The 27,825-nt window shown below is 39.0% G+C and overlaps 4 protein-coding genes and 1 long non-coding RNA gene across 7 annotated transcripts; 2 read left to right on the top strand and 3 right to left on the bottom strand.

The window, feature by feature from the left end:
• The first annotated feature begins 77 nt into the window (after positions 1-77).
• On the top strand, positions 78-2,668 carry LOC116169620. 3 transcript variants are annotated; one of them, XR_004145012.1, is made up of 5 exons: positions 78-465; positions 522-1,087; positions 1,153-1,303; positions 1,370-1,702; positions 1,769-2,668. It is a non-coding gene; the product is annotated as an uncharacterized LOC116169620 (long non-coding RNA). The 3 variants fall into 3 exon arrangements; XR_004145011.1 differs by having other exon boundaries at positions 78-669; positions 739-1,087; XR_004145010.1 differs by having other exon boundaries at positions 78-1,087.
• A 157-nt stretch (positions 2,669-2,825) lies between these two features.
• On the top strand, positions 2,826-6,080 carry LOC116169619. The gene is made up of 6 exons (XM_031485762.1): positions 2,826-2,842; positions 3,428-5,208; positions 5,256-5,345; positions 5,401-5,545; positions 5,593-5,735; positions 5,778-6,080. The coding sequence occupies exons 2-6, from the start codon at positions 5,154-5,156 to the stop codon at positions 6,071-6,073; spliced, it is 729 nt and encodes a 242-aa protein (XP_031341622.1). The 5' UTR covers positions 2,826-2,842; positions 3,428-5,153; the 3' UTR covers positions 6,074-6,080.
• A 3,465-nt stretch (positions 6,081-9,545) lies between these two features.
• LOC116169297 lies at positions 9,546-11,039 on the bottom strand. Its single transcript, XM_031485357.1, has 5 exons — positions 10,467-11,039; positions 10,325-10,417; positions 10,143-10,278; positions 9,950-10,089; positions 9,546-9,864 (listed from the first exon to the last, which is right to left on the bottom strand). The coding sequence occupies exons 1-5, from the start codon at positions 10,522-10,524 to the stop codon at positions 9,587-9,589; spliced, it is 705 nt and encodes a 234-aa protein (XP_031341217.1). The 5' UTR covers positions 10,525-11,039; the 3' UTR covers positions 9,546-9,586.
• Positions 11,040-13,074: 2,035 nt separating this feature from the next.
• LOC116168800 lies at positions 13,075-15,215 on the bottom strand. The gene is made up of 5 exons (XM_031484790.1): positions 15,078-15,215; positions 14,936-15,028; positions 14,754-14,889; positions 14,562-14,701; positions 13,075-13,467 (listed from the first exon to the last, which is right to left on the bottom strand). Exons 1-5 carry the CDS (start codon positions 15,133-15,135, stop codon positions 13,184-13,186), a joined length of 711 nt encoding a protein of 236 aa, XP_031340650.1. The 5' UTR covers positions 15,136-15,215; the 3' UTR covers positions 13,075-13,183.
• Positions 15,216-17,885: 2,670 nt separating this feature from the next.
• On the bottom strand, positions 17,886-18,951 carry LOC116169458. The gene is made up of 5 exons (XM_031485553.1): positions 18,810-18,951; positions 18,670-18,762; positions 18,482-18,617; positions 18,293-18,432; positions 17,886-18,246 (listed from the first exon to the last, which is right to left on the bottom strand). Exons 1-5 carry the CDS (start codon positions 18,865-18,867, stop codon positions 17,960-17,962), a joined length of 714 nt encoding a protein of 237 aa, XP_031341413.1. The 5' UTR covers positions 18,868-18,951; the 3' UTR covers positions 17,886-17,959.
• Positions 18,952-27,825: the final 8,874 nt, after the last annotated feature.

Below are 27,825 nucleotides of genomic sequence, written 5' to 3'. Positions count from 1 at the left end.
ACCATTACTTTCTTCAATTCGCATCTATCTGGAAGGTCTTAGTGTTTTGTCTTGACAGTATTTATCTTTGCGGTGGTTTCTCTTTCTTCTAATGTCTTTGTGGCTCCATTGAAACGTTTTACGGATCTGTGTCTTGCATCTTTGCATTACGCCACATAGTTTTCTGAAAAAGTCACAGGAATACATTTGAAATTTAAATTAATCATACATCACAAGGGCAACTTGTTTTTATGCAACGGAATGCACAGATTGGAGTAATCGTTTTTCTTATAACTGGTTGTAATGTGCCATTCAATCATGATACATGCCAATTAATAACACACACTTGGAAACAAGCAAACAAACAGATCTAAATAAATTCGTTCCCATAGATGCTTTGGGTCGTGCAAGTTTTCACAAGAAATTAATGACCCGAAACGAATAACATTTCAAGAGAATTTCTGTGAATTTAAATAAAGTTTAAGGGTGCACATAAAATAATCAATTCACTAACTGAAAACCAAAATTTCCTTTATTTCTAGGTATAACACGACATGTGATCTGCAAATTTCCACCCCTTGAGAGAGCGGAATCTCAGTCACACCCTCTTGCAGGTAGAAGTCTCAGCTGAAACATACCGTGCTCTAAAAAAAATAAATAAATTAATTGCTAACTGTGTTGTGCGAAAGGGTAGGTTTAAAATTAAGTTAGAAATTATTGACCTTTGGTCTCAATTTTACATATTTTCTTTATTTCTAGGGACACATCTAATCTGGAAATATGCACCCCTTGAGTGGACGGGATCTCATTCACACCCTCTTATGGTTAGACGACTCAGATGAACCATATCGTGCTCTTAATAATAAATAAATAAATAGATTGCTAACTATGTGCGAAAGGGTAGCTTTAAATTAAGTTGGAACTAGACCCTTTGTCCTAATTTTACCTATTTTCTTTATTTCTAGGGATAACACGACATCTGATCTGGAAATAGCCACCCCTTGGGGGAGCAGGATAACATTCACACCCTCTTATGGTTAGAAATGTCAGATGAAGCATATTGTGCTCTAAAAAAATTAATTAATTGGTAACTGTATAGTGCGAAAGGGTAGGTTTAATATAAGTTAAAACTTGACGCTTGATCTCAATTTTACATATTTTCTTTATTTCTAGGGATAACACGACATCTGATCCGGATATATCCACCCTTTGAGAGAGCGGGATCACATTCACACCCCCTTATGGTTAGAAGTCTCAGATGAAGATTATCGTGCTCTAAAAAATAAAATAAATAAATAAATTGCTAACCGTATAGTGCGAAAAGGTAGGTTTCAATTAAGTTAGAACTTGACCCTTGATCTCAATTTTTACATATTTTCTTTATTTCTAGGGATAACACGTCATCTGATCCAGATATATCCACCCCTTGAGGGAGCGGGATCACATTCACATCCTCTTATGAATGGTTAGAAGTCTCAGATGAAGCATATCGTGCTCAAAAAAAAAAATAAATAAATAAATTTCTAATTGTATAGTAAAGGTCCTAATTTAACATATTTTCTCTATTTCTAGGGATAACACGACATCTGATGTGGAAATATCCACCCTTTGAGAGAGCGGGATCACATTCACACCCTCTTATGGTTGGTAGTCTCAGATGAAGATTATCGTGCTCTAAAAAATAAAATAAATAAATAAATTGTTAACCGTATAGTGCGAAAAGGTAGGTTTAAATTAAGTTAGAACTTGACCCTTGATCTCAATTTTTACATATTTTCTTTATTTCTAGGGATAACACGTCATCTGATCCAGATATATCCACCCCTTGAGGGAGCGGGATCACATTCACATCCTCTTATGAATGGTTAGAAGTCTCAGATGAAGCATATCGTGCTCAAAAAAATAAATAAATAAATAAATTTCTAATTGTATAGTAAAGGTCCTAATTTAACATATTTTCTCTATTTCTAGGGATTACACGACATCTGATGTGGAAATATCCACCCCTTGGGAGAGCAGGATCACATTCACACCCTCTTATGGTTAGAAGTCTCACATGAAGATCATCGTGCTCAAAAAAATAAATAATTAATTAAAATGCTAATTGTATAGTGTGAAAGGGTCCTAATTTAACATATTTTCTCTATTTCTAGGGATTACACGACGTCTCATGTGAAAATATCCACCCCTTGAGAGAGCGGGATCACATTCACACCCTCCTAAGGGTAGAAGTCTCAGAAGAAGCATATCGTGCTCTAAAAAATAAATAAATAATTAAATTGTTAATTGTATAGTGTGAAAGGGTCCTAATTTAACATATTTTCTCTATTTCTAGGGATAACACGTCATCTGATCCAGATATATCCACCCCTTGAGGGAGCGGGATCACATTCACATCCTCTTATGAATGGTTAGAAGTCTCAGATGAAGCATATCGTGCTCAAAAAAATAAATAAATAAATAAATTTCTAATTGTATAGTAAAGGTCCTAATTTAACATATTTTCTCTATTTCTAGGGATTACACGACATCTGATGTGGAAATATCCACCCCTTGGGAGAGCAGGATCACATTCACACCCTCTTATGGTTAGAAGTCTCACATGAAGATCATCGTGCTCAAAAAAATAAATAATTAATTAAAATGCTAATTGTATAGTGTGAAAGGGTCCTAATTTAACATATTTTCTCTATTTCTATTTTCTCTATTTCTAGGGATTACACGACGTCTCATGTGAAAATATCCACCCCTTGAGAGAGCGGGATCACATTCACACCCTCCTAAGGGTAGAAGTCTCAGAAGAAGCATATCGTGCTCTAAAAAATAAATAAATAATTAAATTGCTAATTGTATAGTGTGAAAGGTTCCTAATTTAACATATTTTTTCTATTTCTAGGGATTACACGACATCTGATGTGAAAATATCCACCCTTTGAGAGAGCCGGATCACATTCACACCCTCCTAAGGGTAGAAGTCTCAGAAGAAGCATATCGTGCTCTAAAAAATAAATAAATAATTAAATTGTTAATTGTATAGTGTGAAAGGGTCCTAATTTAACATATTTTCTCTATTTCTAGGGATAACACGTCATCTGATCCAGATATATCCACCCCTTGAGGGAGCGGGATCACATTCACATCCTCTTATGAATGGTTAGAAGTCTCAGATGAAGCATATCGTGCTCAAAAAAATAAATAAATAAATAAATTTCTAATTGTATAGTAAAGGTCCTAATTTAACATATTTTCTCTATTTCTAGGGATTACACGACATCTGATGTGGAAATATCCACCCCTTGGGAGAGCAGGATCACATTCACACCCTCTTATGGTTAGAAGTCTCACATGAAGATCATCGTGCTCAAAAAAATAAATAATTAATTAAAATGCTAATTGTATAGTGTGAAAGGGTCCTAATTTAACATATTTTCTCTATTTCTAGGGAAAGGGTCCTAATTTAACATATTTTCTCTATTTCTAGGGATAACACGTCATCTGATCCAGATATATCCACCCCTTGAGGGAGCGGGATCACATTCACATCCTCTTATGAATGGTTAGAAGTCTCAGATGAAGCATATCGTGCTCAAAAAAATAAATAAATAAATAAATTTCTAATTGTATAGTAAAGGTCCTAATTTAACATATTTTTCTATTTCTAGGATTACACGACATCTGATGTGAAAATATCCACCCTTTGAGAGAGCCGGATCACATTCACACCCTCTTATGGGTAGAAGTCTCAGAAGAAGCATATCGTGCTCTAAAAAATAAATAAATAATTAAATTGCTAATTGTATAGTGTGAAAGGTTCCTAATTTAACATATTTTTTCTATTTCTAGGGATTACACGACATCTGATGTGAAAATATCCACCCTTTGAGAGAGCCGGATCACATTCACACCCTCTTATGGGTAGAAGTCTCAGAAGAAGCATATCGTGCTCTAAAAAATAAATAAATAATTAAATTGCTAACTGTATAGTGTGAAAGAGTCCTAATTTTACATATTTTCTCTATTTCTAGGGATAACACGACATCTGATGGGGAAATATCCACCCCTTGAGAGAGCGAGAACACATTCACACCCTCTTATATTAGAAGTCTCAGATGAAGCATATCGTGCTCAAAAAAATAAATAAATAATTAAATTGCTAATTGTATAGTGTGAAAGGGTTCTAATTTAACATATTTTCTCTATTTCTAGGGATTACACGACATCTGATGTGAAAATATCCACCCTTTGAGAGAGCCGGATCACATTCACACCCTCTTATGGGCAGAAGTCTAAGAAGAAGCATATCGTGCTCTAAAAAATAAATAAATAAATAAATTGCTAATTGTATAGTGTGAAAAGGTCCTAATTTAACCTATTTTCTTTATTTCTAGGGATAACACGACATCTGATCCGGAAATATCGACTCCTTGAGAGAGCGGGATCACATTCACACCCTCTTATGGTTAGAAGTCTCAGATGAAGCATATTGTGCTCTAAAAAATAAATAAATAATTAAATTTATTGCTAAATGTATAGTGTAAAAGGGTCCTAATTTTACATATTTTCTCTATTTCTGAAAATCTCACGTAGTAATGGTTTTGGTTTAATCGTTCTTACAAAATATAGTTCGCATAATTTGGAAGCAGAGATTAACGTTTAATTGATTAGGGTTAAGCTACATCTATTTTTGGTTCCACTCCACCATTACTAAAGTTTACGGTGTTCCACACTGCCCGAATTAGAACTGCTCGAAGGGTAGTTATAGACCCCTTGTAAATAAGGTACTTAAACAGAATTTGTGTTTTTGTATTTCAATACGCGCTATGGCCTTCTAGATGTTATGACGAATAGAATTTTGAAACGCAATTTTTTCCATTTTTCTCATATGTGCGTCTGTAAAGGATCAGGGACCTGTCCTTCGTCCAATTTTATCCGCATACCAACAATGAATGATACTACCAAAAAATCAGTTTGGGAATGAATTTATTCAAATCTTCTTGTTTACCTAGTTCTAGTAAATAACTGACATTCCATGATTCAATGGTACTAATTCTCCAATTACCATATCTATTATCTATATTTCAAATTGTCGTTTATGTATGGGTTTACAGTATAATTTGGTGCGTGTATGTATAAAGTGAGCAACAACGCAGCTCGTCTCATCCTTCCAAAACGCTATGGGCATTGCCATCGTCATTGCTTTTGTATTCAGCTTTACGTCCGCATCCTCAGGTAATCAATCATTTGCTTTCAAGGTTCAGGATTAAACGCACTTTCAGTTCCGTTTCAGGTTTGCAAACGATCCGATGCTAATTTCAACAACTGCCTGAAGGATGCCATTAATGGCGCACTGCAACTCTTGGAGAATGGTACGAGAGTACTATCGGAAGCCGAAATGAGTACCTAAACTGAATTTCTATGCAGGTCTCCCCAGGTACGGAATCGAGTCCATTCAGCCGATAAAGATGGGTTCTTGGGAAGCGCCTGGGAGTCCGCCGCTCGCTTTTACCCAGCAGTTCCAAAACGCCAGAGTGTACAACTTTCCGTTCTCCACGATAGAAAACCTAACGTGGGTGATTGGGTGGTAGACCTAATAATAAAGGTCAAAAATTTCAGATTACATTTGGACGAACGTAATTTTTCCCTGGAAATGTTCGGTCACAACCAGGCAATTGTAGCCCGAATGAGTTACAAGTTCGACAACGCGATAGTTGACGGTGACGATTTAAGCAGTCAGGGATTCCTGTCGTACAGCTACTGTGAGTAAGTCGAAACTTAACTCGTCTCACTCTCAGTTCTAGGGGATATCGACTTATGGGTCCAATTGGTGGGTTCTGTTATTGAAAGTGAAGGAACCAAGATAATAAATATTACAGACTCGGATATGACTCTAACCCGTATTAAGGATTTTGGAGTTGAGATTCTCAGTAACGAAACTGAGCGGGCCAAAAGGTTGACCAAGTTTGTTGTCGATAATACTGAATACGTTTTAGAGACGGACAAGCGGGGTTACGAAATAGGCTATGCTAACTCCTTTAAGACAATCGCCAACCAGATATTTCAACGGTTTGGTGTTGATGTCTTGTTTCCACAATAAATCGATAGTACCTCGTGTATTGACATTTACGTGTAGTTTTTAATAAAAAAAAAACTAAGTAGCTAATTAACAAAGTGTAAATGTAACCCCACTCCCCCTCAATCTCATTGGTACCATTCAATTCCGTCTCGGTTCTTTCCTGTCGCCAGACACACATTATTCCCACAGCTACTCACTTTAACAACGACTGAATGTGTGCCGTAATGGTCTAGTGGCAAGGAAACTTGGCTTGCAACCGGGCGGCTCGGGTTCGATTCTTTGCGTGAAACCTTTTTTTTTACAAAAATGCGGATCCCAATTCAGGGGAGTACAATAGGTTAATTGTAGGTTTAAGATTGTCTGCTCAAATTACTTAGTAAGCAGATTATAATGAGGTCTCAAACAATGGGACCGAGTGACCTAAGTTCTCTAGTTATAATTTCGCTACTTTATAGGATTTAATTCTCGCGATTTTGTTAATACGCCACGTCGACGCAAAGTTTTCTGTAACGCGTAACGATAAACCCGTTTGATCAGCACATTTTAGTCTTTATTTATTTAGGTTTGCAACACTTCAGAGTTTTAAGTTTCCTCTTTGGTTTATCACACAATAGTAAGTCTTTGTATATATTAAAACGCAACTTTTGCGGTTAATAACTCGACGAGACGGATTTTATACAACTTTACTCTTCTCCAACTGCCCTTGTTCGAAAAATATAATTGTCTTCATACCGAAAAAAAGAAATATCTTGAATTCCCCTTTTTAATGAAATGGATTGCGATCTCTCCTCGCTCGTTGAGAGATTCGATCTCCTCTTCAATTTCTGAATAAACTTTTTACGCCCATAAATGGCGATTCTTTATTGGTTAGTGTCTTTTTTACTACCAATCTCAGATGGTTCTGAAGGTCGTTAATCATTCAAAAAATTCAAGTTAACCAGTTTCCCACGGTACGAGCTTATCTCATGCTGATTCAAAAATGAAATTTAATGTACCACATTACGGATGTGAAACCTGAGACTGGAAGAACAAAAGCGCATACACAATAAATAGATAGAAATTACACATTTTCGTTGACCTCAATCACCCATATAAATTCCCGACATCATCGCAACCAAAATTTGTTTGGAAAAACACTTCACAAACTTGACATTTTTTAAATTTAATGACAACTAAATCGCCTCGGTGCTAGGACCTTCAATATTCTTCCTGACTTACTTCTCCGAAACTTCGTAAACACCCAAAGGTGTCTCGCAACACGGGTCCAAAGCTAGAGAGTGGTACGCCTGGTACTTCAAACTACTGGATGAGGCATAATAACGAGCGATTTTGAAAAAATTCGAAATAAAGAAAATACCCTTCGCGGGATCCCGTTACAGTGTACTCCCTCCCCTCCCCCCCGTGCTATGTTCTTCCACAAAAACTTATGCGATAATTTGCGAGAAAGCACCATCGCACTTACTTAATTAATAATTAATACTGCGGGAACTTATTAATTGCGGAGTTAACAATTAAGTATAATTCCAACGGCGACACGTGAATTTTTTTGTAAAAAATTACCCCGCGCGTTTAATTAATCTGTCCTTGACCGAACACGACATGAAAAACGAGGTTTTAACGTTTCCTGGTTCCACAATAACTCCGTCTATGGTGTAATAAATAGCACAGGCCCTTAATCGGTTCTACTCTAAATAATAATAGTAATTTATTGTCCAAACAGAATAGTTCCATAAACTATGACAATATTAGGTAGATATATACATGTAGTGCGCATAATAGCTGAAAAAAAAACTTTGAGCATGAAATAAGTGAGAATGAAAAAAAATTAACAATTATTATTTTAGTTAATTAACGGAATCTAATAATATACTAAAGTCAACAACGCGGGCTATGCTATTATATTGATGACACACGGCATATATAGGAGAATTTTGCAGTATTTGGTCTCGCTGCGTCGTTAACTATGAATCTTTCCAAAACTAATCCTTTTTATTCGCCTACAAAATGGTTTCTTATTAACGCTCACGGCCATCTTTAGTCGTTAATTCTTTGCTTCATTGGCGCCCTACCAATCAAATGCTTTAAAGAAGACGAACGTCGTAGATAGGGTTACATTTGACCTTTTCCGACCTGATTGTACACCAGAGAGGGGAAGGGGAAACTCTCGCATCTTTCGTGGTCCCCGCTTTTCGCATCGACCGCCTTTCTCGTACCTACGATCGTTTTCGTGTGGTTCGCTTTTTCCATATCGACCGTCTTTTACACTTGAGACTTATCGTTACGTGAGAGGGAATCAGAAGTAAAAAAAGAAAACGAAAGGGTTCCTCTCCCACGGATACAGATACCACAATTTGAGGGCGACTACGCGACATGGACCAGCTTCCATGACCTGTGCCACAAAATGGTGCACTCCCACAAGCGATTAACCGACGTGGACAAAATGTAACACTTGAAAACGAATCTACTACAGCACCAAACTCTCCAGAGGAACTTCCATGACACCGTTACCGGCAGCTTCCGTGCAATTAACATGGGTGCACAAACCGAGTCATGGGGGACATATGGTGATGCACATCGTATGTGAACAGGTGGTTGCTGCTGATTGCCTTCGAAAACACCCTGCAAGCACCATTTGAACAGTTCTTCGGCTTCCTAGAGGCAGGGTTTCAATCATTGGAACTCCCCGAATAATCCAACAATTTCCTGAGGAACAGAATTAGCGATATTCACTCCGTGATCAAAACCATTTGGAACCATGTTAAGTCAGAGGATAATCCAGCCGACCTGATTTCACCCTGCATGTCGCCACAAGAGACATCTCTTAATAATTCCTTCAAAAAGTCATTTGGCAACACTATCCGTAAAGGGTACGAAGTAAAGAGCATGGAGCTTCTGCCTTCATGGCGTGCTGACCAAATTCCTGGCTAGCAGTATGCACCAATGGGATTGTGAGTTGGTTTCCGTCATGAAGGGATCTGGTTTGAGCATTCTTCGTCGACCTGGAGGGTGAATTTATTAATCTGCCCCCTACTCTTAGTATTCCCATTGCATCCAGGAAGGAACAGAGTATCTTTGAGGTTGAGGGTTTGTTTGGTTCCTGTTAACAGCTCGTCTTTTTTTACTATCTGTGCTGTTTACTTCCTGGTAGCAAAGTAGTGTACACATTTCCTTATTATTCTTCATTCCTTATTTATTCTTGAAGATTCTGTTGTAAATTTGTAGTACCGATCGCCTTGTACATTCAAGAGGGGAAGGAGCACCTCTCGCATCATCCATGGGCCGCCTTTTACACCCGAGAGGGGAAGGGGCACCTCTCGCATATTCCATGGTGAGCCTTTGTTGTGTCGACCGCCTTTTCCGTATCTACCACCGATTAGCATGGACACCAGAATGTAAATGATGCATGGATAAAATTCTGCTCATCTATAAATAATGTACACATGCATTATGTAAAACACCCTAACCTAAAAACATCATCTTTAGCTTTTCCCAATGAATTCATAAAAAACCGAGAATGGTTTATTCAAGTACGTATCATACTGGTACATATTTAAAGATGTTGTTTGAGTAATCCATAAAAATGTTTGACAGCGTATCTTCCAAATCCAATTGAATTTCCTTGAAGAGGACGTTCCAATTTTCATTGAGCACTTTCAGGACCTCGTCGTTGATTGCCTTCTGCCCACCGAATAATCCATCCAAGTAGAACGTCATCGATTCTGGATTAAGTTTGAATGCGAAAGTGTTGAGCATGTAATGTTGGCGGTCATTCGTCAGTCCACCGTTCAAGCTTATTCCTATTACCGCGTTTTCTGAAACAATTTGCTAGAAAAAGACCCTACAAGTGATAAAGGGCATGCCCAATTCAATGTTGGTATTGGATACAGCTCAACTTACTCATCAGCATCTCTCCCTTTCCGCCACTGTTAAGATTGAGGAACAGCAGCTTCCCCACGAGTGAAAAATCCATTGTCACTTTTACTTCTGCCGACTTTATGACCAGCAAAGCACGAAATCTTTTATTGGTTATGGAAGCCCTGCAAGGTGACAGGGGTGATTTTATACCCCGGTTTACACACCTCGCCCTTACTTGACTGACTCAATGACGGAATTGGTCATGTTAAAGATGCGCAGGTTGGCCATACCAATCGCAAGTTGACTTCTATTAACCGAGATATTCGGTATGAACATCGGGTCAATGGGAACCGCGTCGATTTCGGCTATTCCTACAAAGAGCATTCCAGTGAGGGTTGCGTGCGTTTACTTACCAACCACCGCGCAATTGGACTAGGGCACTTTGTATTGCGCTCTTCAGGCACTCGTTAATTTTGGGATCCGAGTGAGTACATATTTGGAAGTTATCCGCTGAAATTGTAACTGTTTCACCACTAACCCTTTACCGATCGTTACTTACGCAACTTTTTTGATAGCGCCACGGCGGAAAGTGCAACAATAATCGCTATCACCTTCATCGCTGCTCTCTCGATTCTGATTTACTTACTCTTGTAGGAATACTTCGAACGTGAACAACAAGTTTTTGTTCTTAAAATTTACATAATTGGAGGTCTTGTTCGGTCGTAAAAAATTGGTTCAATTCCGTCATTAATTCGAAATTAAGTTTTTGTTAATTACGAGTATATGATAAACAGCAATTTACACGCAGTGAATGTCCTTCGTATCCCTCACCGGCAATTTTTTTTCTATTCTCTCGTACGTTCCGAAGACCTGTGCCATTTGAAAGATGAACAAGGTTAAAAACGACCATCAGGGTTAAAGGAATCCAATTCGAGATAGGTGAACCACATTATGATCTATCTCTGAGGGAGTTGACAGATCGCATCAATTTTTAAAGATGTGAAGAATTAGAAGGGTAAATGATCTTAGGATCTCGAAGATTTCAAAAATGTCGAGAAGCTTAAAGATCTGAAGAGTCTGAGGGATATCCAGAATATGAAAGATCTGCACGGCCTGAGGGGTCTGATCGATCCGGGTGTTGTGAAGTAACTCAATATTCTAGAAAGTGTTTAATGAATATCTGAAATATGTAAGGCAAGAACCGGCAAGATAGGGAATTCGAAAGGGATCTCGAGAATCAGAACGATGAGGGATATCCAGAATATGAAAGATCTGCACGGCCTGAGGGGTCTGATCGATCCGGGTGTTGTGAAGTAACTCAATATTCTAGAAAGTGTTTAATGAATATCTGAAATATGTAAGGCAAGAACCGGCAAGATAGGGAATTCGAAAGGGATCTCGAGAATCAGAACGATCAGAACAACCAGAGGGAATTAAAGGATAGCACGAAAGGAAGACTCCATAACCTTTTTCCTATAAATGTCGATACTTTCATTGTGTTTTTTAGAGATGGCAATAAAAGCTCATCTGCTGGGGGGTGCTCCATACTCCCTAGAACAACCGATAACAATTTCTTATACAAACAGGTTAACCGTCAGCACTCTCATTATAGGTTTTGAGCAATCAGGATCTCTTGGCCTAGTGGTACTGCAGAGAACGAAGCACCGGGTTGACTACCCCTTAGCAGATGAATTTTTAACCCCATCTTCAAGAAACCACCACAAGGGTACCTATGCTTATAGAAAAAAAGGGTTTTGTAGTCTTTTTTGCTGGGTGACTTAAAACCCTCTTCACGTTTTAAGTCTTTCTTTTGCTGAGGGGTATTCCGTACCTCCCAGGCCCTCCGGTAACATTTCCTTACACCAAAAGTTTATTCTTCAGCACTTTCATAAAAGATTTTGAGCAAGAAGGATTACCAGATCCTCTTGGTCTAAGAAGTGTTGCAAAGAACGAAGCACCGGGAGGACTGGGGGGTATTCCTACCCTTCAGCAGATGAATTTTTATTGCCATCTACAAGAAACTACCACAAATGTCCCATGCTTATAGTTGTTGAAGCTTTTTTGTTGGGCGACTTAAAATCCTCTCCACGCTTTTTAAGTCTTTCTTTCGCTGAGAGGTATCCCGTACTTCCCACGCCCTCCGGTAACATTTCCTTACACCAAAAGTTTATTCTTCAGCACTATCAAGAAAGTTTTGGACCAAGAAGGATTACCAGATCCTCTTGGTCTAAGAAGTATTGGAAAGAACGAAGCACCGGGAGGACTGGAGGGTATTCCTACCCCTCAGCAGATGAATTTTTATTGCCATGTTTAAGAAACCACCACAAGGGTACACATGCTTACAGGAAAAAAGGGTTGTGGAGTCTTTTTTGTAGGTCGATTTAAAATCCTCTCCACGCATTAAGTCTTTCATTTGCTGAGGGGTATTCCGTAACTCCCAGATCCTCCGGTAACATTTCCTTACATCAAAAGTTTATTCTTCAGCACTCTCATGAAAGTTTTTGAGCAAGAATGATTACCAGATTCTCTTGGTCTAAGAAATATTGCACCGGGAGAACTGGGGGTATTCCTACCCCTCAGCAGATGAATTTTTATTGCCATCTTCAAGAAACCACCACAAGGGTCCCATTGTCAAAGTCTAAAGGTTGGGCGCCGTTCAAAGATTTATCAAGGTGGCGATGATATTGAGGTGCGATATCTACGTTTCCGTAAATAACCTCAAAAACGGAATAATTAGCATATCCCAAAGGTCCGAAGACAGACGTAAAGGAAGAAAGTGAAGATCTCTAAAGGCCCTGAGGAGTCGAAATGCTGAAAGAACCAGAGAAACTGATGTAAAAGATACGATGGTGCTGCTGGACGGGAAGAATCCTAATCATCTACAAGATTCGAAGAATCTGACCGATTGGAAGTCTTTAAAGGACACTAAGAATGCAAAGTATGCGATGTGCTGGAAAGATCTGAAGGGCTCTAAGGGCAGAGGATATTCGGAAGTTCCAAATTAGTGGAGGAACCTAAATCCTACGAAGACTATTGGGAAGCTGAGCGTTTCGAAGGGATGATGGATTTTTTGGAGCTGAAGATTTGAGAGGATTCTGATGAATCTGTACAGTGGGAATGATGTGGAAGGTTTTCAAGGATCTTAAATGTCACAAAAAGAAATATCATTTGGGTTTTTAACATTTTAATTTAATAATGGCACATAATGTGGTCAACTAGAAAGAACTTAATGACTAAATCTAATATTTTACTTCACATTTCACTGCGCTTAAAAGACTAGGGTGAAATTGGGACATATTTCAATATATTGTTGGCATACTCCAAGAAAAACTTGTCAAGGATCTCTTCCAAATCCACTTTGAAGGCATCCCACAACAGGTCCCAGGTGTCGTTGAGCACATCGTTGATTTGATCGCTTATCTCCTTCTGCCCTGGTACGATGTTCTCCAAACGGTATTTGACCATTTTCGGGTAAAGCTTCAGGTTGAGATCGTCGAGGTTATAGTATTTGCCGTCGCTTGTGACGCCACCTATCAGCGTGGCTTGGATAACCATGTTTTCTGCAAAGACAATTTACTAGAACTGAACGTAGGGTTAGCTGGACCACCAGTTTTTTGAGTTTTGAAGTTATGAAGATTTTGAACTTTGGAAATTTGCAATTTTAAGTCTCTATGATTTGATAGATATCTAAAGTCTTTGAAATCTCTTTCGTATCAACGTTATCTGATTTTTCCAGCGCCAATATGACTTCTAGAGCGTTTTTGAGGCATCTGAAGGTCTTACGGTTTCTATGGCTACTAAAGTGCTTAGTTTTGGTGGTCGCTTTAAATCTGTTCTAAATGAACAGCCTGCGTGCGGGGTAATATGCCGAAGCAAGCTTTGCAAACGTCTTTCTCTAACGTTTCTCTTGCTGATAGATACGGTATCTTTCTATATTATGCTCTGTTGGTAGCCAAAGTAGTTTTACGACATTTTTCTTACCCATAGAATGAATAAAACGCCTTCTGGCAAGTTATTTTTTTCTGGTACCAAAATTATCCCTGAATTTCGAATGTTTTTAGTTCAATTAAACTTAAACCGATTATAATTGTTAGATGTCGACTGGATCATGGGTTGATAGACGGCTACTGCTTTCAAATCGCCTTGAAATTGTAGATTCCGGGGAAAATGTTGAAGACAACGAATCGTTGGGGGTGTTTTAATGTTATTACTGAGCAGGAACTTTGGTCACTTTGTGCAGGTAGCGCAAAATTTATTGAACACTGATTTTACTGATTTTTTTTTACAGAAAAGACAGTTTTCGTTTTTTAGTCGTACATTTTTACTTAATGCAAAAATGTGTTTATTCTTCGTTTGTTACTAAAAAATTCTGTCTGCCGAGCGTGGGTATCTACTATCTTTGATATCTAAAATCTGGAGTGCTCTAATTTCCATAAGATATCAAAAAAAGAATTTGCCTTACTATTTAATTGAATCCAGTATGCTAAATAAAAATGCTAATTAGTACCTACTCTTAAATTAAGATGTTTTGCTCAAAACTTCACATGTATCAAGGTAACCCGGACGGCGAATAACCTTGTGTTTTGAAAATTTGGGAAATAATTAATCTCGCTTGCTCAAGGTTTTTGTATCCACTCGATCAAAAAAAACTTACTCATGTGAAGCTCTCCTCTTCCGCCACCGTCGACGGAAAACATCAACAGCTTCCCTTTGATGCTGTAATCCATCTCCGCGATGATATCATCCGCGGTCATGTTGAATTCTAGCCAAAATTTCTCGCGGGTCAAGTCGGAGCTGAAAGATCGTTTTAGTGGAACGGTCCCGAGGTCCTGGCGGCGTTTCTTACTGAAGATCGGTGACCGCAACCGTCGAGAGGTGATCGATCATGACGTTGATGAACGAGAACTCGTTTCCGAACTTGTGGACCGTGATGTTCGCGATGTGCAAGGGCTCGAGTGCGACCGCACCGATTTCGGGCAAACCTGAAATGGGAACTCTCACAAGGTAACCCTGGAAGACGTCGCTTACCATCTTTCAGTTGGCCAAGTGCGCTGAGTATCGCGTCCTTTAGGCACGCGTTAACGTCCGGAGCGAAGTGATCGCACACTTTGAAACTTGCAGCTGTAGGAAGCTGCACTTAATTAAAGTACACTAAGGGTTGAGGACTTACGAAGTTGCTGGGCGATGCATCCCAAAAACAAAACGGAAAATACTGTCACGTTCCTCATATCTCGATACCTTGGAAGTTCTGTTGACACCGGAGTGGCTCATCAGCGAGACTGATTAACTTGCAAAATTTAAGGTGTTTACATGCTTTAGTCTGATTGCATAGAAAAACACGTCGATTGTCGGCTTTATAATGAAGGCGACCTTGAGCTGTGATCAACATTCAAGGTTTTTCTCATCCTAAAAATGATCACTACCGATCCACCTTAGCGAACACGCTATTCCAACGTTCCAAAGTCTGAGATACTTCATTCAGAAATTTGGAGTCTGTTCTAGGGTTCGAGGTTGCGAAGATCTCCAAAGACAATTTCGTGCTTACCTTGTGATGGTCAACGCGCCTTTAGTTTCGCGGACACTCAAAATTCACGGCTCAAAGTTCAAGTTTCAAAACCCAAAATTCAAAGCTCAAGACCCTAAGTCCAAAACTCAAAAGTAAACTCCCCTTCTTATGCCTACCCCTCGGTTCTACATTTTCGATAAGATAGTTTCGAATATCCGAGACAACACCCGAAACTAGGGGGGTTGTAAATGCTCCTTAGAAAAGCGAGATCTAGAGGCCCTTTTTGAAAAACTATGAGAGGAGTTTTTAAGGTGGGCCATTTTCATTGAGAATGTAACATCTGGGGATCTGGGTGGTATGCGTATGGAATACGCCCTCCCCCCTATTCTTGCAATAGTTTGTGATACGTGTGGGGAATGAACATTGAACCTTTGTCTCTCCTGGGGGACATTCCATACTCTCCAGACTCCCCGGTCCTACATTTTCGATAATGCACCTTCGAATATAACACCTGGAGCTAGGGGGGTTGGAAATGCTCCTTAAAAAAGCAAGAACTAGTGGTCCTTTTTGAAAAACTGTAAGAAGAGCTTTTAGGGTAGATCATTTTTATGGAGAATGTAACAGCGGGGGGTGTGGGATACCTTCCAGCGCTTGCAAGCATTGTATCTTTTTCTGTCCGGGGGGGGATATTCCATGTCCATAGCCCTACCCTTGCGAGATTTTATGGTAAGTCTAGGAGAATGAACATTGAACTTTTTCGTCTCCTGAGAGATATTACCTGTGAGGGGGGTGGGGTGCTCCAGACCTCCCTGTTCTTCTTTAGAAAGGCAAGATTTAGTGGCCTCTTCTGAAAAACTATAAGAATAGTTTCTGGGGTGGATTATTTTTACGGAGAATGTACCACCAGGGGGTCTGGGGCGATTTTATGATAGGAGTAGGGAACATTGAGTCATTCTCTCAGAACGTAACAGCGAGGGATCTGGGGGATACGAATTACTCCCCAAGGCCTGCAAGATTTTATGATAGGTGTGAGAAAACGAATATTGAATCTTATTCTTTCCTGGGGGGTATCCCCCCCAGGCCCCCCGGTTCTACATTTTCGATACGGTACTTTCGAATATTACACCAGAGATAACACCCGAAACTAGGGGGATTAGGAATGCTCCTTAAAAAGCAAGATCTGGTGGTACTTTTTGAAAAACTATAAGATGTGCTTTTAGGGTGGATTATTTTAATGGGACATGCAACACCTTGGAGTCTGGGGGTATGGAATACCCCCCAGCGCTTGCAAAATTTTATGACGTGTGGGGAAATGAGCATTGAATCTTTTTTTTTCCTAGGGAGTTATTCCGGACCCCCGGTGTTGCGTTTCGATCAAAAAAATTCGAATGTATCACCTGAAATAACACCCGAAAGTAGGGGGGTTGTGAATGCCCCTTAGAAATGCAAGACTTAGTGCCGGTGTACTTGCACGATTTTATGATAGGTGTGGGAAAATGAATATTGAACCTTTCTTTGTACGGGGGGGGGGGAGGTATTCCATACCCCCTCGATCCCTCGATCCTGCATTTTCCATAACGTATTTTCGAGTGAGAGTACCACTGACACTCCCCAGTTCTACATTTTTGCGAATGTCCTAAACTAAGGTCCTGAGTTTAGCCTTAGTCTTTCAGGTTTTAAGGGCCTTTAAGTGCTTCTAAGAGTATTTAAAAGTCGAACCTTGAGGAGCAGTTATGGGTAGTGAAGAAGAGGCCTCCAAAGGAAACCAGAAGCTTTCTTGATGCTTTACAGGCTTTGAACCAACCGAGCCTTTAAGAGCCCTTAATACATCTTGAAAGCCTGTATCAAACCTTAGATGATTTTAAAGAACGGAATTTAAGTATCCTTAAAATACCATTAAATCCTAAATCGCTCTAGAAATATTTAGTAGTCAATGAGGCTGTTTAAGAGTTTTTAAAAACCTAGCAGAAGTTTACAATGGACAAGGTTTTAAAAACGTTCTAAAATTTATTGTCCTCCTGGAAATGTTATCTCCGGTCGTTGCGATAAGAAGTTCCGCTATCGCTTTTGGGGCATTTGAAATTTCAGGTGTTTCAATCCTGAGGTTCAATGAATATTTTCTGTTGATACTGAATTCTGAGTTTTAAGCTTGTGCTCTAGATTCCAGGTTGCGGTTGTGAATTAAACCTTTAAGTCCTTAGGACTTTACGCTGTTGAACACTTTTGAGATCTTAACCTTTAAAGTCATCAACCTTTAAGCCCCTGAACGTTGGTGTCGTTGGAACTTTCCTGGGCTACGGGTCAATTGAAAGGAGTTTCTATTTTTTCTATTTTCATTGAATTTTGTGGCGGTTTTTTAATCAGGATTTTCTTCATTGGCCCTTGATGCTTCTTGAAACCCAAATGTTGGAAGGATTGATCAGCATGAAACACATCTAAACATTCTAGAGAGGATTAACGAGGGATTTTCGGTAAAGAAATTCAAGTTCTTTAATGTTTCGAGGGTATTTTCAAGAAATTGGTCAAAAATTAATATCGAAACAAATTTAAACAGGAACATATTGCAAAATATTGTTGGAGTAGTCCAATAGGTGTTCGCTCGACACCTTCTCCAACTCCGACTCGACCTCCTTGTATAAAATTTCCCAATTCTCCGTCAGGACCGCGTTCACCTGATCAGTGACCATCTTTTGCCCCGGCACGAGATCTCCAAAATTGAACGTCACCGATTTCGGATGGATCTTCGACTCAAACGTGGTCAGCTTGAAACGTTCCGCACCAGCTGCATCTTTGATCACAGGTCCGCTCATTAGAATAGTAAATTCGGTGTTCTCTAAGGACGAGCGTGCTCAGTTTGAACGATGGAGGGTAGTACTTACTCATAGTTAGGACTCCCTTTCCTTTAGCCTCAATGTTAAACAAAAATAACTTGCCCTTCAACGTGTAATCAGCCAAGGCGGTTATTACAGGCATGCTGATATTCATCTTTGCAAAGAAACTGTCGCGCGTAATTTTCGTACTGAAAACCAAAGAATAAGGGTGCTGGCATCTTACTCACTGCCTCTCACTCAATGTAATCCAGCTTTCCAGTGGTGAAGTTGTAGAGGTCGATGTCGTAAAAGCCGATCGCGTGATCTTTTCTAACTATCGTCATATTCGATAAACGGTAGGGATCAATTGGACTGGCGTTAATTGCCGGAATCCCTAAAACAAATTTGGGTCACATGTGTTACTCCAAGGGCATATTCTCCATTACCATTTTTCAGCTGTTTTAGGGCGCTCGCGAAGGCCACACCCAAGCACTCGTTGATATCGGACGCGAAGTGGTCGCACACCTTAAAGTCGTCAGCTGAAGGGCGATTAGTGCCTGAAAGTGAAGAGGCGAATTCTACTTACGCAGTTTTTGCCCTTTGCTGACATGGGCGAATGCCAAAAGTACCAGAAACAGCTTCATTTGAGGGATACGTAGAATAAAGTGTTGGCCTGAGATCTGGCATTCACAATGGTCTGTGAGATTTAAAATTGCTGGACCCTTGTACCTTCTAAACTGCGTAAACATCCTTCAGTTGCTGTCGGATCTGGTTATTTAAGCAAATTTATGGGTGTTTTTTGCACATGGTATAACATGACTACAAACGCGTGGGAAAATCAGAAGAAATTATTGGTGCGTTATAATGTTAGATATCTAAAATTCAGAGTTGAGGAGGTACAAAGGCTTATAGTAATATTGAGACACAAAACTGGAGGTAGATTTTGGAAGATACGGGAAGATTGAGAAATACTTTCGAAGATCAAGCAGAATTGTAAAGGTTAAGGACGATTACAGAAACTTCTGGAAGGTTCGAGAATGTTCAGGGGATCGCTAGGGAGGGCTGCAAAGAGCTAGTGGGAGATTAGGCAGAGGAACCAGTATCAGTATAGAGGTGCAAGGGAACCCGAAATGGCACCGATACTGTAATATCTGGATCAGCAATGTTAATGTTTAAATTTAAATCGATTTTTACCAAAAAGGGAATCAACTCGTAGTCAGGAAAATGATACAAATCAAAACAGGCTTCCACAGAAAACAAGGGAGCCGTAATGGTTAAATGACTATCAAACAAATGTAATAATTACAATTCGATTGCATCGAAAACCAATATGTAACCTAACGTTATATACAGGAGTAGGTCGAAAATAAAAATTACCTTTAGACTATGGTTGTAACGTCCTTTTGAGCTCAGAAGGGCGCTTGTCTGCCTTATCTGTAACAGGTAAAAACATACAAACAAAAAAGGGATAGTGAATAACGCGGTTGCAATGTTTAACGTCTGACACTAGTATAAATCGTATACTAAAACCGTAATTAATACTCAATGAGAAACAATAATTCAATTTACTTTAACTAAACAAAATCAAAATTGGCCTATGTCGTGGAAGAGGTCAGCGGAAGCACGCCATTGCACGAATATAGGAAAAAAAATTCCGCTCACTTCTTTCGAAACCTTTACCGAGCTCCAAGATGCACTTCGGAAGTTCGAAAACCTGCACCCTACCGAAGCCACCGCCAGCAAACCCAGGTGCACTTACTGCCGAAATACCGGACACTCGCGGAAGGAATGCCGAAAGAAGAAGAAAGCCTAGGAAACTGAAGCTCTAAAGCCATTAACTACCGCGACACCTGCAATTCGCGTACGACCACTACCCTCCTAGCGTGCTTCGGATGCGGCAAACCCGGCGTGAGGAGTCAGTGCCGCGAGAGTGGACTTTTTCCTTACAGACGCAACAACGCCCCTGCGACCGCGTAAACGTCCTCTCGTTAACCGTAGACATCCATCCCCAATGTGTTTATAAATCGAATAAGGAAAAACTCGGGTAGTTATCGCTTTCTAGTTTGTGCAGAAAAATACTTCTATACATATCCAATAAACAAATGCAAAAATAATTTCTTGCAACCCCTTGCGTCACATAGAAATCCACCCCTAATGTGTTTATAAATCGAATACGGCAAAACGCGGGTAGTTATCACTTTCTAGTTTGTGCAGAAAAATACTGCTATACATATCCAATAAACAAATGCAAAAATAATTTCTTGCAACCCCTTGCGTCACATAGAAATCCACCCCCAATGTGTTTATAATCGAATACGGCAAAACGCGGGTAGTTATCACTTTCTAGTTTGTGCAGAAAAATACTGCTATACATATCCAATAAACAAATGCAAAAATAATTTCTTGCAACCCCTTGCGTCACATAGAAATCCACCCCCAATGTGTTTATAAATCGAATACGGCAAAACGCGGGTAGTTATCACTTTCTAGTTTGTGCAGAAAAATACTGCTATACATATCCAATAAACAGATGCAAAAATAATTTCTTGCAATCCCTTGCGTCACATAGAAATCCACCCCCAATGTGTTTATAAATCGAAAACGGCAAAACGCGGGTAGTTGTCACTTTGTAGTTTGTGCAGAAAATACTGCTATACATATCCAATAAACAGATGCAAAAATAATTTCTTGCAGCCCCTTGGGTCACATAGAAATCCATCATCAATGTGTTTATAAATCGAATACGGTAAAACGAGGGTAGTTATCACTTTCTAGTTTGTGCAGAAAAATACTGCTATACATATCCAATAAACAAATACAAAAATAATTTCTTGCAACCCCTTGCGTCACATAGAAATCCACCCCCAATGTGTTTATAAATCGAATACGGCAAAACGCGGGTAGTTATCACTTTCTAGTTTGTGCAGAAAAATACTGCTATACATATCCAATAAACAAATGCAAAAATAATTTCTTGCAACCCCTTGCGTCACATAGAAATCCACCCCCAATGTGTTTATAAATCGAATACGGCAAAACGCGGGTAGTTATCACTTTCTAGTTTGTGCAGAAAAATACTGCTATACATATCCAATAAACAAATGCAAAAATAATTTCTTGCAACCCCTTGCGTCACATAGAAATCCACCCCCAATGTGTTTATAAATCGAATACGGCAAAACGCGGGTAGTTATCACTTTCTAGTTTGTGCAGAAAAATACTGCTATACATATCCAATAAACAAATGCAAAAATAATTTCTTGCAACCCCTTGCGTCACATAGAAATCCACCCCCAATGTGTTTATAAATCGAATACGGCAAAACGCGGGTAGTTATCACTTTCTAGTTTGTGCAGAAAAATACTGCTATACATATCCAATAAACAGATGCAAAAATAATTTCTTGCAACCCCTTGCGTCACATAGAAATCCACCCCCAAAATGTTTATAAATCGAATACAGCAAAACGCGGGTAGTTATCACTTTCTAGTTTGTGCAGAAAATACTGCTATACATATCCAATAAACAAATGCAAAAATAATTTCTTGCAACCCCTTGCGTCACATAGAAATCCACCCCCAATGAGTTTATAAATCGAATACGGCAAAACGCGGGTAGTTATCACTTTCTAGTTTGTGCAGAAAAATACTGCTATACATATCCTTTCTTGCAACCCCTTGCGTCACATAGAAATCCACTTCCAATGTGTTTGTAAATCGAATACGGCAAAACGCGGGTAGTTATCACTTTCTAGATTGTGCAAAAAAATACTGCTATACATATCCAATAAACAAATGCAGAAATAATTTCTTGCAACCCCTAGCGTCACATAGAAATCCACCCCAAATGTGTTTATAAATCGAATACGGCAAAACGCGGGTTGTTATCACTTTCTAGTTTGTGCAGAAAAATACTGCTATACATTTCCAATAAACAAATGCAGAAATAATTTCTTGCAACCCCTAGCGTCACATAGAAATCCACCCCAAATGTGTTTATAAATCGAATACGGCAAAACACGGGTAGATTATCACTTTCTAGATTGTGCAGTAAAATACTGCTATACATATCCAATAAACAAATGCAGAAATAATTTCTTGCAACCCCTAGCGTCACATAAAAATCCACCCCCGATGTGTTTATAAATCGAATACGGCAAAACGCGGGTAGTTATCATTTTCTAGTTTGTGCAAAAAAATACTGCTATACAGATCCAATAAACAAATGCAGAAATAATTTCTTGTAACCCCTTGCGTCACATAGAAATCCACCCCCAATGAGTTTATAAATCGAATACGGCAAAACGCGGGTAGTTATCACTTTCTAGTTTGTGCAGAAAAATACTGCTATACATATCCTTTCTTGCAACCCCTTGCGTCACATAGAAATCCACTTCCAATGTGTTTGTAAATCGAATACGGCAAAACGCGGGTAGTTATCACTTTCTAGATTGTGCAAAAAAATACTGCTATACATATCCAATAAACAAATGCAGAAATAATTTCTTGCAACCCCTAGCGTCACATAGAAATCCACCCCAAATGTGTTTATAAATCGAATACGGCAAAACGCGGGTAGTTATCACTTTCTAGTTTGTGCAGAAAAATACTGCTATACATATCCAATAAACAAATGCAAAAATAATTTCTTGCAACCCCTTGCGTCACATAGAAATCCACCCCCAATGTGTTTATAAATCGAATACGGCAAAACGCGGGTGGTTATCACTTTCTAGTTTATGCAGAAAAATACTGCTATACATATCCAATAAACAAATGCAAAAATAATTTCTTGCAACCCCTTGCGTCACATAGAAATCCACCCCCAATGTGTTTATAAATCGAATAGGCAAAACTCGGGTAGTTATCACTTTCTAGTTTGTGCAGAAAAATACTGCTATACATATCCAATAAACAAATGCAAAAATAATTTCTTGCAACCCCTTGCGCTACATAGAAATCCACCCCCAATGTGTTTATAAATCGAATATGGCAAAACGCGGGTGGTTATCACTTTCTAGTTTGTGCAGAAAAATACTGCTATAGGTACATATCCAATAAACAAATGCAAAAATAATTTCTTGCAACCCCTTGCGCCACATAGAAATCCACCCCCAATGTGTTTATAAATCGAATAAACACGACTTGTGAATTTGATCGTACAGAGGGAAATACCTGAATTCTTCCGTGATATTTTCTTCGGAGATTCACTGATAGCTCTGAATAAAAAGAATTGAGGAGTAAGGCCTATTGCCGTCGGAATGACTTGCGAAAATCATCTGTTTCCGTGTACATCAGAGACCTGGAGAGTTTTGCAGACCTTACCAATTGGGTTTTGGAACTAAGGGAGGTGCAGAGGCTGTTGTTCATTGACGTTAATTCTGACTCTTGCAAGGTTTTACTGAAATTGGATTTTACTAATGCCTTTAATATGGTTCGTCGTGACAAAGTTCATTCTGTTTGGATGAACCTTTTCCCAGCATACTACAAATTTATACATCAAGCCTATGGATTTCCATCTTCGTTATCATATGGCTGGTGGAGGTCTTTAACGAAACAATTACCTACGTTCATTTTGACTATAAATGACCCCTACAACTACCCGGTCATACTAAATCAATAATATTAATTCAGACAACATTCTAACTAAATATAAAAATTGTCCCTGTTTATAGGGATCCCTACAATTTTTTTTGCTAAAAATATGTAAAAATGTACGAAGAACCGTTTATTGGAACTGAACAACAAAAGAACTTCCTGACAAAACAAAGCGGGGCCAGTTGCGCAAACTCATTTAACGAGAACAGGTGAACTATATTATCATCGTACAGGTAGAGGTATACCTCTACAAAACCAGCAGATAGAATTGGTATTATAATAAGAGGGGCGCATCCATGCATGAATCGGTAAACGTAACTCTCCTCTACCACATGCCTTTCTTGATGTTGATGGCCAATGTCTTGTCTTCTCTTGTGGCGACGAGTCACAACAGTTTCAGTCGCGTTACGCGAAGAACGTTTTTTCGGTGAGTGGTGAATTCGAACGAACTTGAAAGGAAAGTGACTTTGAACTTGTAGTGGTTCCATGTATTGATTATACAATTTGGGGTGACTCTTCTTTCTATTCAGAAATGATTTGAAAGTGATTCGGTGATTATTTCCAGAACAAAGGTAGGCGATTTATCATTAAATTCAATGAAAATTACTGTGAGAATCTTCACGTTACTCAATTCATCTCAACTTTCACCTAGATTAACTTCTCGAGTTGTTACACAATAAACTACCCCCGAAACGCGAGCGCATCGCAAGTCCATTAACCGTAGATGACCCATGTTCATTGTCATATTGTCAAAATTTGCAAGACTAAATCACTTTCGCGGATGGAACGGGGACGCCCTCATTTTTATCCACCATCAGACTTCTAAGAAAATGCAATTGTTCAGTATCAGCGTAATGACAATAGACGTAAAGTATGAGACAGCAAAATTATCTGGATAAATAACGATAACAGGTTTAATTTTGCCCACCTACCAAGAGATCTTCCCTCCTATTCTTCACTCAGTTCAGTTTTCTCGGGTGAGCGAACTTCTTTTCTTCTTCTTTTTATGTAATTCAAATCGCGAAAATGCAGCTTCTCGCACTGATAATTTTTTTATAATTTACATTGAATATTATTACCTGTCTTTTCGCAATGATTTAATTGGCGGAGAAAATTGAAGAGTTACAAGATAAACCTCTTTAGGTCGTCGACATAGATAAATATGTACAGACAAGACCGTCAATAGGAAAAAAAAGTCTATTGTATGGTAAAGGCCTACAGCTGCTGTTGAAAATTCTTCGCAAATAGTTCGAATTGCACTCGAGGATTTATTTCGCGCCGGTGCTTTGATCTTTTATAGCGATTTTTTATTTGTCATTTGCGTAAATATTCATTACTGAATAAAGGGATCCCGCTGCGTCGCGAGAGTATCTTTTACATTTGTGCATAATTCACCCAAACAAGACGTTGCTACTGCAATAGCCATGTTTGACATAGTTACATGTGCGGCACATACATTGCCAAGTACTTGCAACTTCACTTGGTTTAGCTTCTCTTTCACATACTGGTCGATATTTAGACTAGTCGTTACCCAACCAGGTTTTCCCAGGCATCTTTCGTCTCGATCTCCGTTCCAGTTCCTTTCTTCATTACATCATTCATGCTGAAGATATACCTACTTGCTTCAAATGATCTTCATCTAGTTTTTAGTTGCTGTCACACACAGCCGCTTCTATCGCAACAAAAACAGTTTTGATTTAAAATCCGCACCGCTGGGGGGCAGCATGTTAACAAGGAAACACGTTTCTCTCCAATCTTCGGATCTTGTAACTCATTATTCTTCCGAACTTTCCCATTTTTCTGTTGGGAGCCGTCCAATTTCATTTACACATCTTTCCTTCGATCCAAAACCTTGTGGTAAATGAGTTAGACAGATCCTGATTGCTACTTATGTATGTTCCATCGCGATTCGTATTACACCTCTCGCTTCTTACTTGAATCGTACATGTATTCTAACATGGGCATGTCCCTAGCATTTGTACCTTTCCACAGAACCTTCTAGTAATGTCTAGTAAACCTAGGTGTCCCTTTTCTTTTTCATAGTAGTCCACAGGCCTTATCTTCTCCAACCCTCCTCAACACCTCTTCATTGCTCACTTTGTTCACCTAGGAAATCTTTAACATTCTTCGGTAACACCACATTCCTAGCACGTCTACCCTTTTTTGTCAGTCCTCCGAAGTCTCACTTCCATACAACAAAACTGTTACGTTCACTTAGGGCGAAAGTAACAAAATTACTTTGGAATAAGCACACGGTAATCTCAGACAAAGTAGAGGTGGGCAGGGTAAATATTGGGGTTCTTAACTACAATCAAACATAAAGCAAAAGGAAAAAATAGTAATATACTCGTAGTAATCTGAATAGGCGCCCCTTAGTCTTTAATAAATGTCGAGAAAGGAGGAAATACTTACCAAAAAGAGGAAACAAGGCAGACTAACTGATCCTTGTTCTGGTCTGGGGAGGTAAAGGGGAACTTGATCAGGATAGAACAACAATAGTTGACGTCACAATCGATGGTAAATAAGATACTGTAATATACAGACCGGCTATGTCAATATTTGAATTTAAATTAATTTTAGAAAAAAAAGGGATCGGAGAACATATTTATCCAAAAGGCTTCCGCAAAAACAACGGATCTTTAATCGTTAAGTGAATCTCAAGCAAATGTAAGAATTACAATTCGATAGTATCCAAAAACCAATACCAATATGTAATCAAACGTTAAAGTAGGAGAAATCGACGAAAATAACAACATTTACCCTTTGAAGTACAAGTCGCAAAGGCCTTGTTGAGCTCAAGAAGGGCGCGTATACTGCAAATCTGTAAACAGAAAAAAACACAACAAACAACAAGAGGGGCAATGACAAAATATCGCGTATAGCAATGTAACGCCTGACACTAAGGCTAACCGTATACTGAGAACTGCAATCAATACTTAAAATGACTTAATAACTCGAATGACTTTAACCTAGCAAAAGTGGCCTTACATCTGTATGTGAAAGCATAAAAATGATGTTAAATTTTAAGAAAAATACTTAAAAAGGTACGTACAACTAAATTTCTATTCAATACGTATTTACAAAGCAACGGTATCTCAAATAACACATCTAATCGGAAGGATATAATGCATTAAAACTAACAGAAATGAATAACGTACCTAGTGACAAAAGGAATCGGAAACAAATTCACTTGTCGGACGGTATATCCTTCGTAACGAAGCAAGTAGCGTAAGTGAAATCGGATGTATCGGGGAGTTTACACAGTAACAATCTCCAAACGTTTCGTAAAAGTTACTTGCGATTGGGTTTCCGAAGCAAACATTTCCAGGTATCAATCCCGAAATGGGTCAATGTTAATAGAATGAAGTAGGTTAACGAACTTCGTGTAATTGGGTCCAGGTAAAACTCAGCTGTTTGGTTTCACTTAAAATGGCGGTTCTGCCGGTAAGGTAGAAATATCGGCGTGTGTCTTTCTAATCTCTAAATAGGGGTGGACCTTTACAAATTAATTTTTCTTGCGCAATATTGAGAAAATCCCAAATTCAGCGTTCCACTCCGAAATATAGATGTCGAAAGCACAATCCGGAAGGTAACAATGAAGTAAATCGTAAATCAAAAGTAAGAAGTAATAAACAAAAGCCGCAAAACGGCCTTAAAACTTGTAACATAAATCCGGAAAAAGTGTCAGCGAAGCTTGAAGTAGAATAAGGAAAGAAATCTTCACTCAATTTAACGCAGCGCCAGTATATCCCAAAAATGGTCGACAAACTTGCCAAGTAAGCAGCGGCGCGTATCGTCTTGCAAGTAGTAATAATCGAGAATGCGTCTTGCACAAGGAGTGCGCGCGTCGGAAGAAATTAAAGAAAGTTCTGCGCGTCCTCGAACGACAACAGAATGAACGATTCAAAGAAATCTATCACAAGTGAATAAAGAACTATAAAACTGAATCTAACTACTGAATTACCTCCAACTTATCACATTGACCGGCGATTATTCACAGACAAT

Source organism: Photinus pyralis, unplaced genomic scaffold (assembly GCF_008802855.1).
Source record: "Photinus pyralis isolate 1611_PpyrPB1 unplaced genomic scaffold, Ppyr1.3 Ppyr1.4_LG4, whole genome shotgun sequence".
Classification (NCBI taxonomy): domain Eukaryota; kingdom Metazoa; phylum Arthropoda; class Insecta; order Coleoptera; family Lampyridae; genus Photinus; species Photinus pyralis.
The sequence above is the reverse complement of the archived record's forward strand: the minus strand, read 5'-3'. Positions and strand labels throughout refer to the sequence as shown.

Bases quoted from the DNA above. Each gene is read 5' to 3' on its own strand.
- LOC116169619 (XM_031485762.1), top strand. From the start codon at position 5,154: ATGGGCATTGCCATCGTCATTGCTTTTGTATTCAGCTTTACGTCCGCA. The intron at 5,346-5,400 runs GTACGAGAGTAC...ATTTCTATGCAG, and splicing joins ACTGCAACTCTTGGAGAATG to GTCTCCCCAGGTACGGAATC. The intron at 5,546-5,592 runs GTGGGTGATTGG...CAAAAATTTCAG, and splicing joins TCCACGATAGAAAACCTAAC to ATTACATTTGGACGAACGTA.
- LOC116169297 (XM_031485357.1), bottom strand. From the start codon at position 10,524: ATGAAGGTGATAGCGATTATTGTTGCACTTTCCGCCGTGGCGCTATCA. The intron at 10,418-10,466 runs GTAAGTAACGAT...TTACAATTTCAG, and splicing joins GGCGCTATCAAAAAAGTTGC to CGGATAACTTCCAAATATGT. The intron at 10,090-10,142 runs GTAAGGGCGAGG...GTCACCTTGCAG, and splicing joins TCCGTCATTGAGTCAGTCAA to GGCTTCCATAACCAATAAAA.
- LOC116169458 (XM_031485553.1), bottom strand. From the start codon at position 18,867: ATGAAGCTGTTTCTGGTACTTTTGGCATTCGCCCATGTCAGCAAAGGG. The intron at 18,763-18,809 runs GTAAGTAGAATT...ATCGCCCTTCAG, and splicing joins CAGCAAAGGGCAAAAACTGC to CTGACGACTTTAAGGTGTGC. The intron at 18,433-18,481 runs GTGAGAGGCAGT...TTTGGTTTTCAG, and splicing joins GGAAAGCTGGATTACATTGA to TACGAAAATTACGCGCGACA.
- LOC116168800 (XM_031484790.1), bottom strand. From the start codon at position 15,135: ATGAGGAACGTGACAGTATTTTCCGTTTTGTTTTTGGGATGCATCGCC. The intron at 15,029-15,077 runs GTAAGTCCTCAA...AGCTTCCTACAG, and splicing joins ATGCATCGCCCAGCAACTTC to CTGCAAGTTTCAAAGTGTGC. The intron at 13,468-14,561 runs GTAAGTTTTTTT...TTGTCTTTGCAG, and splicing joins AAGAGGAGAGCTTCACATGA to AAAACATGGTTATCCAAGCC.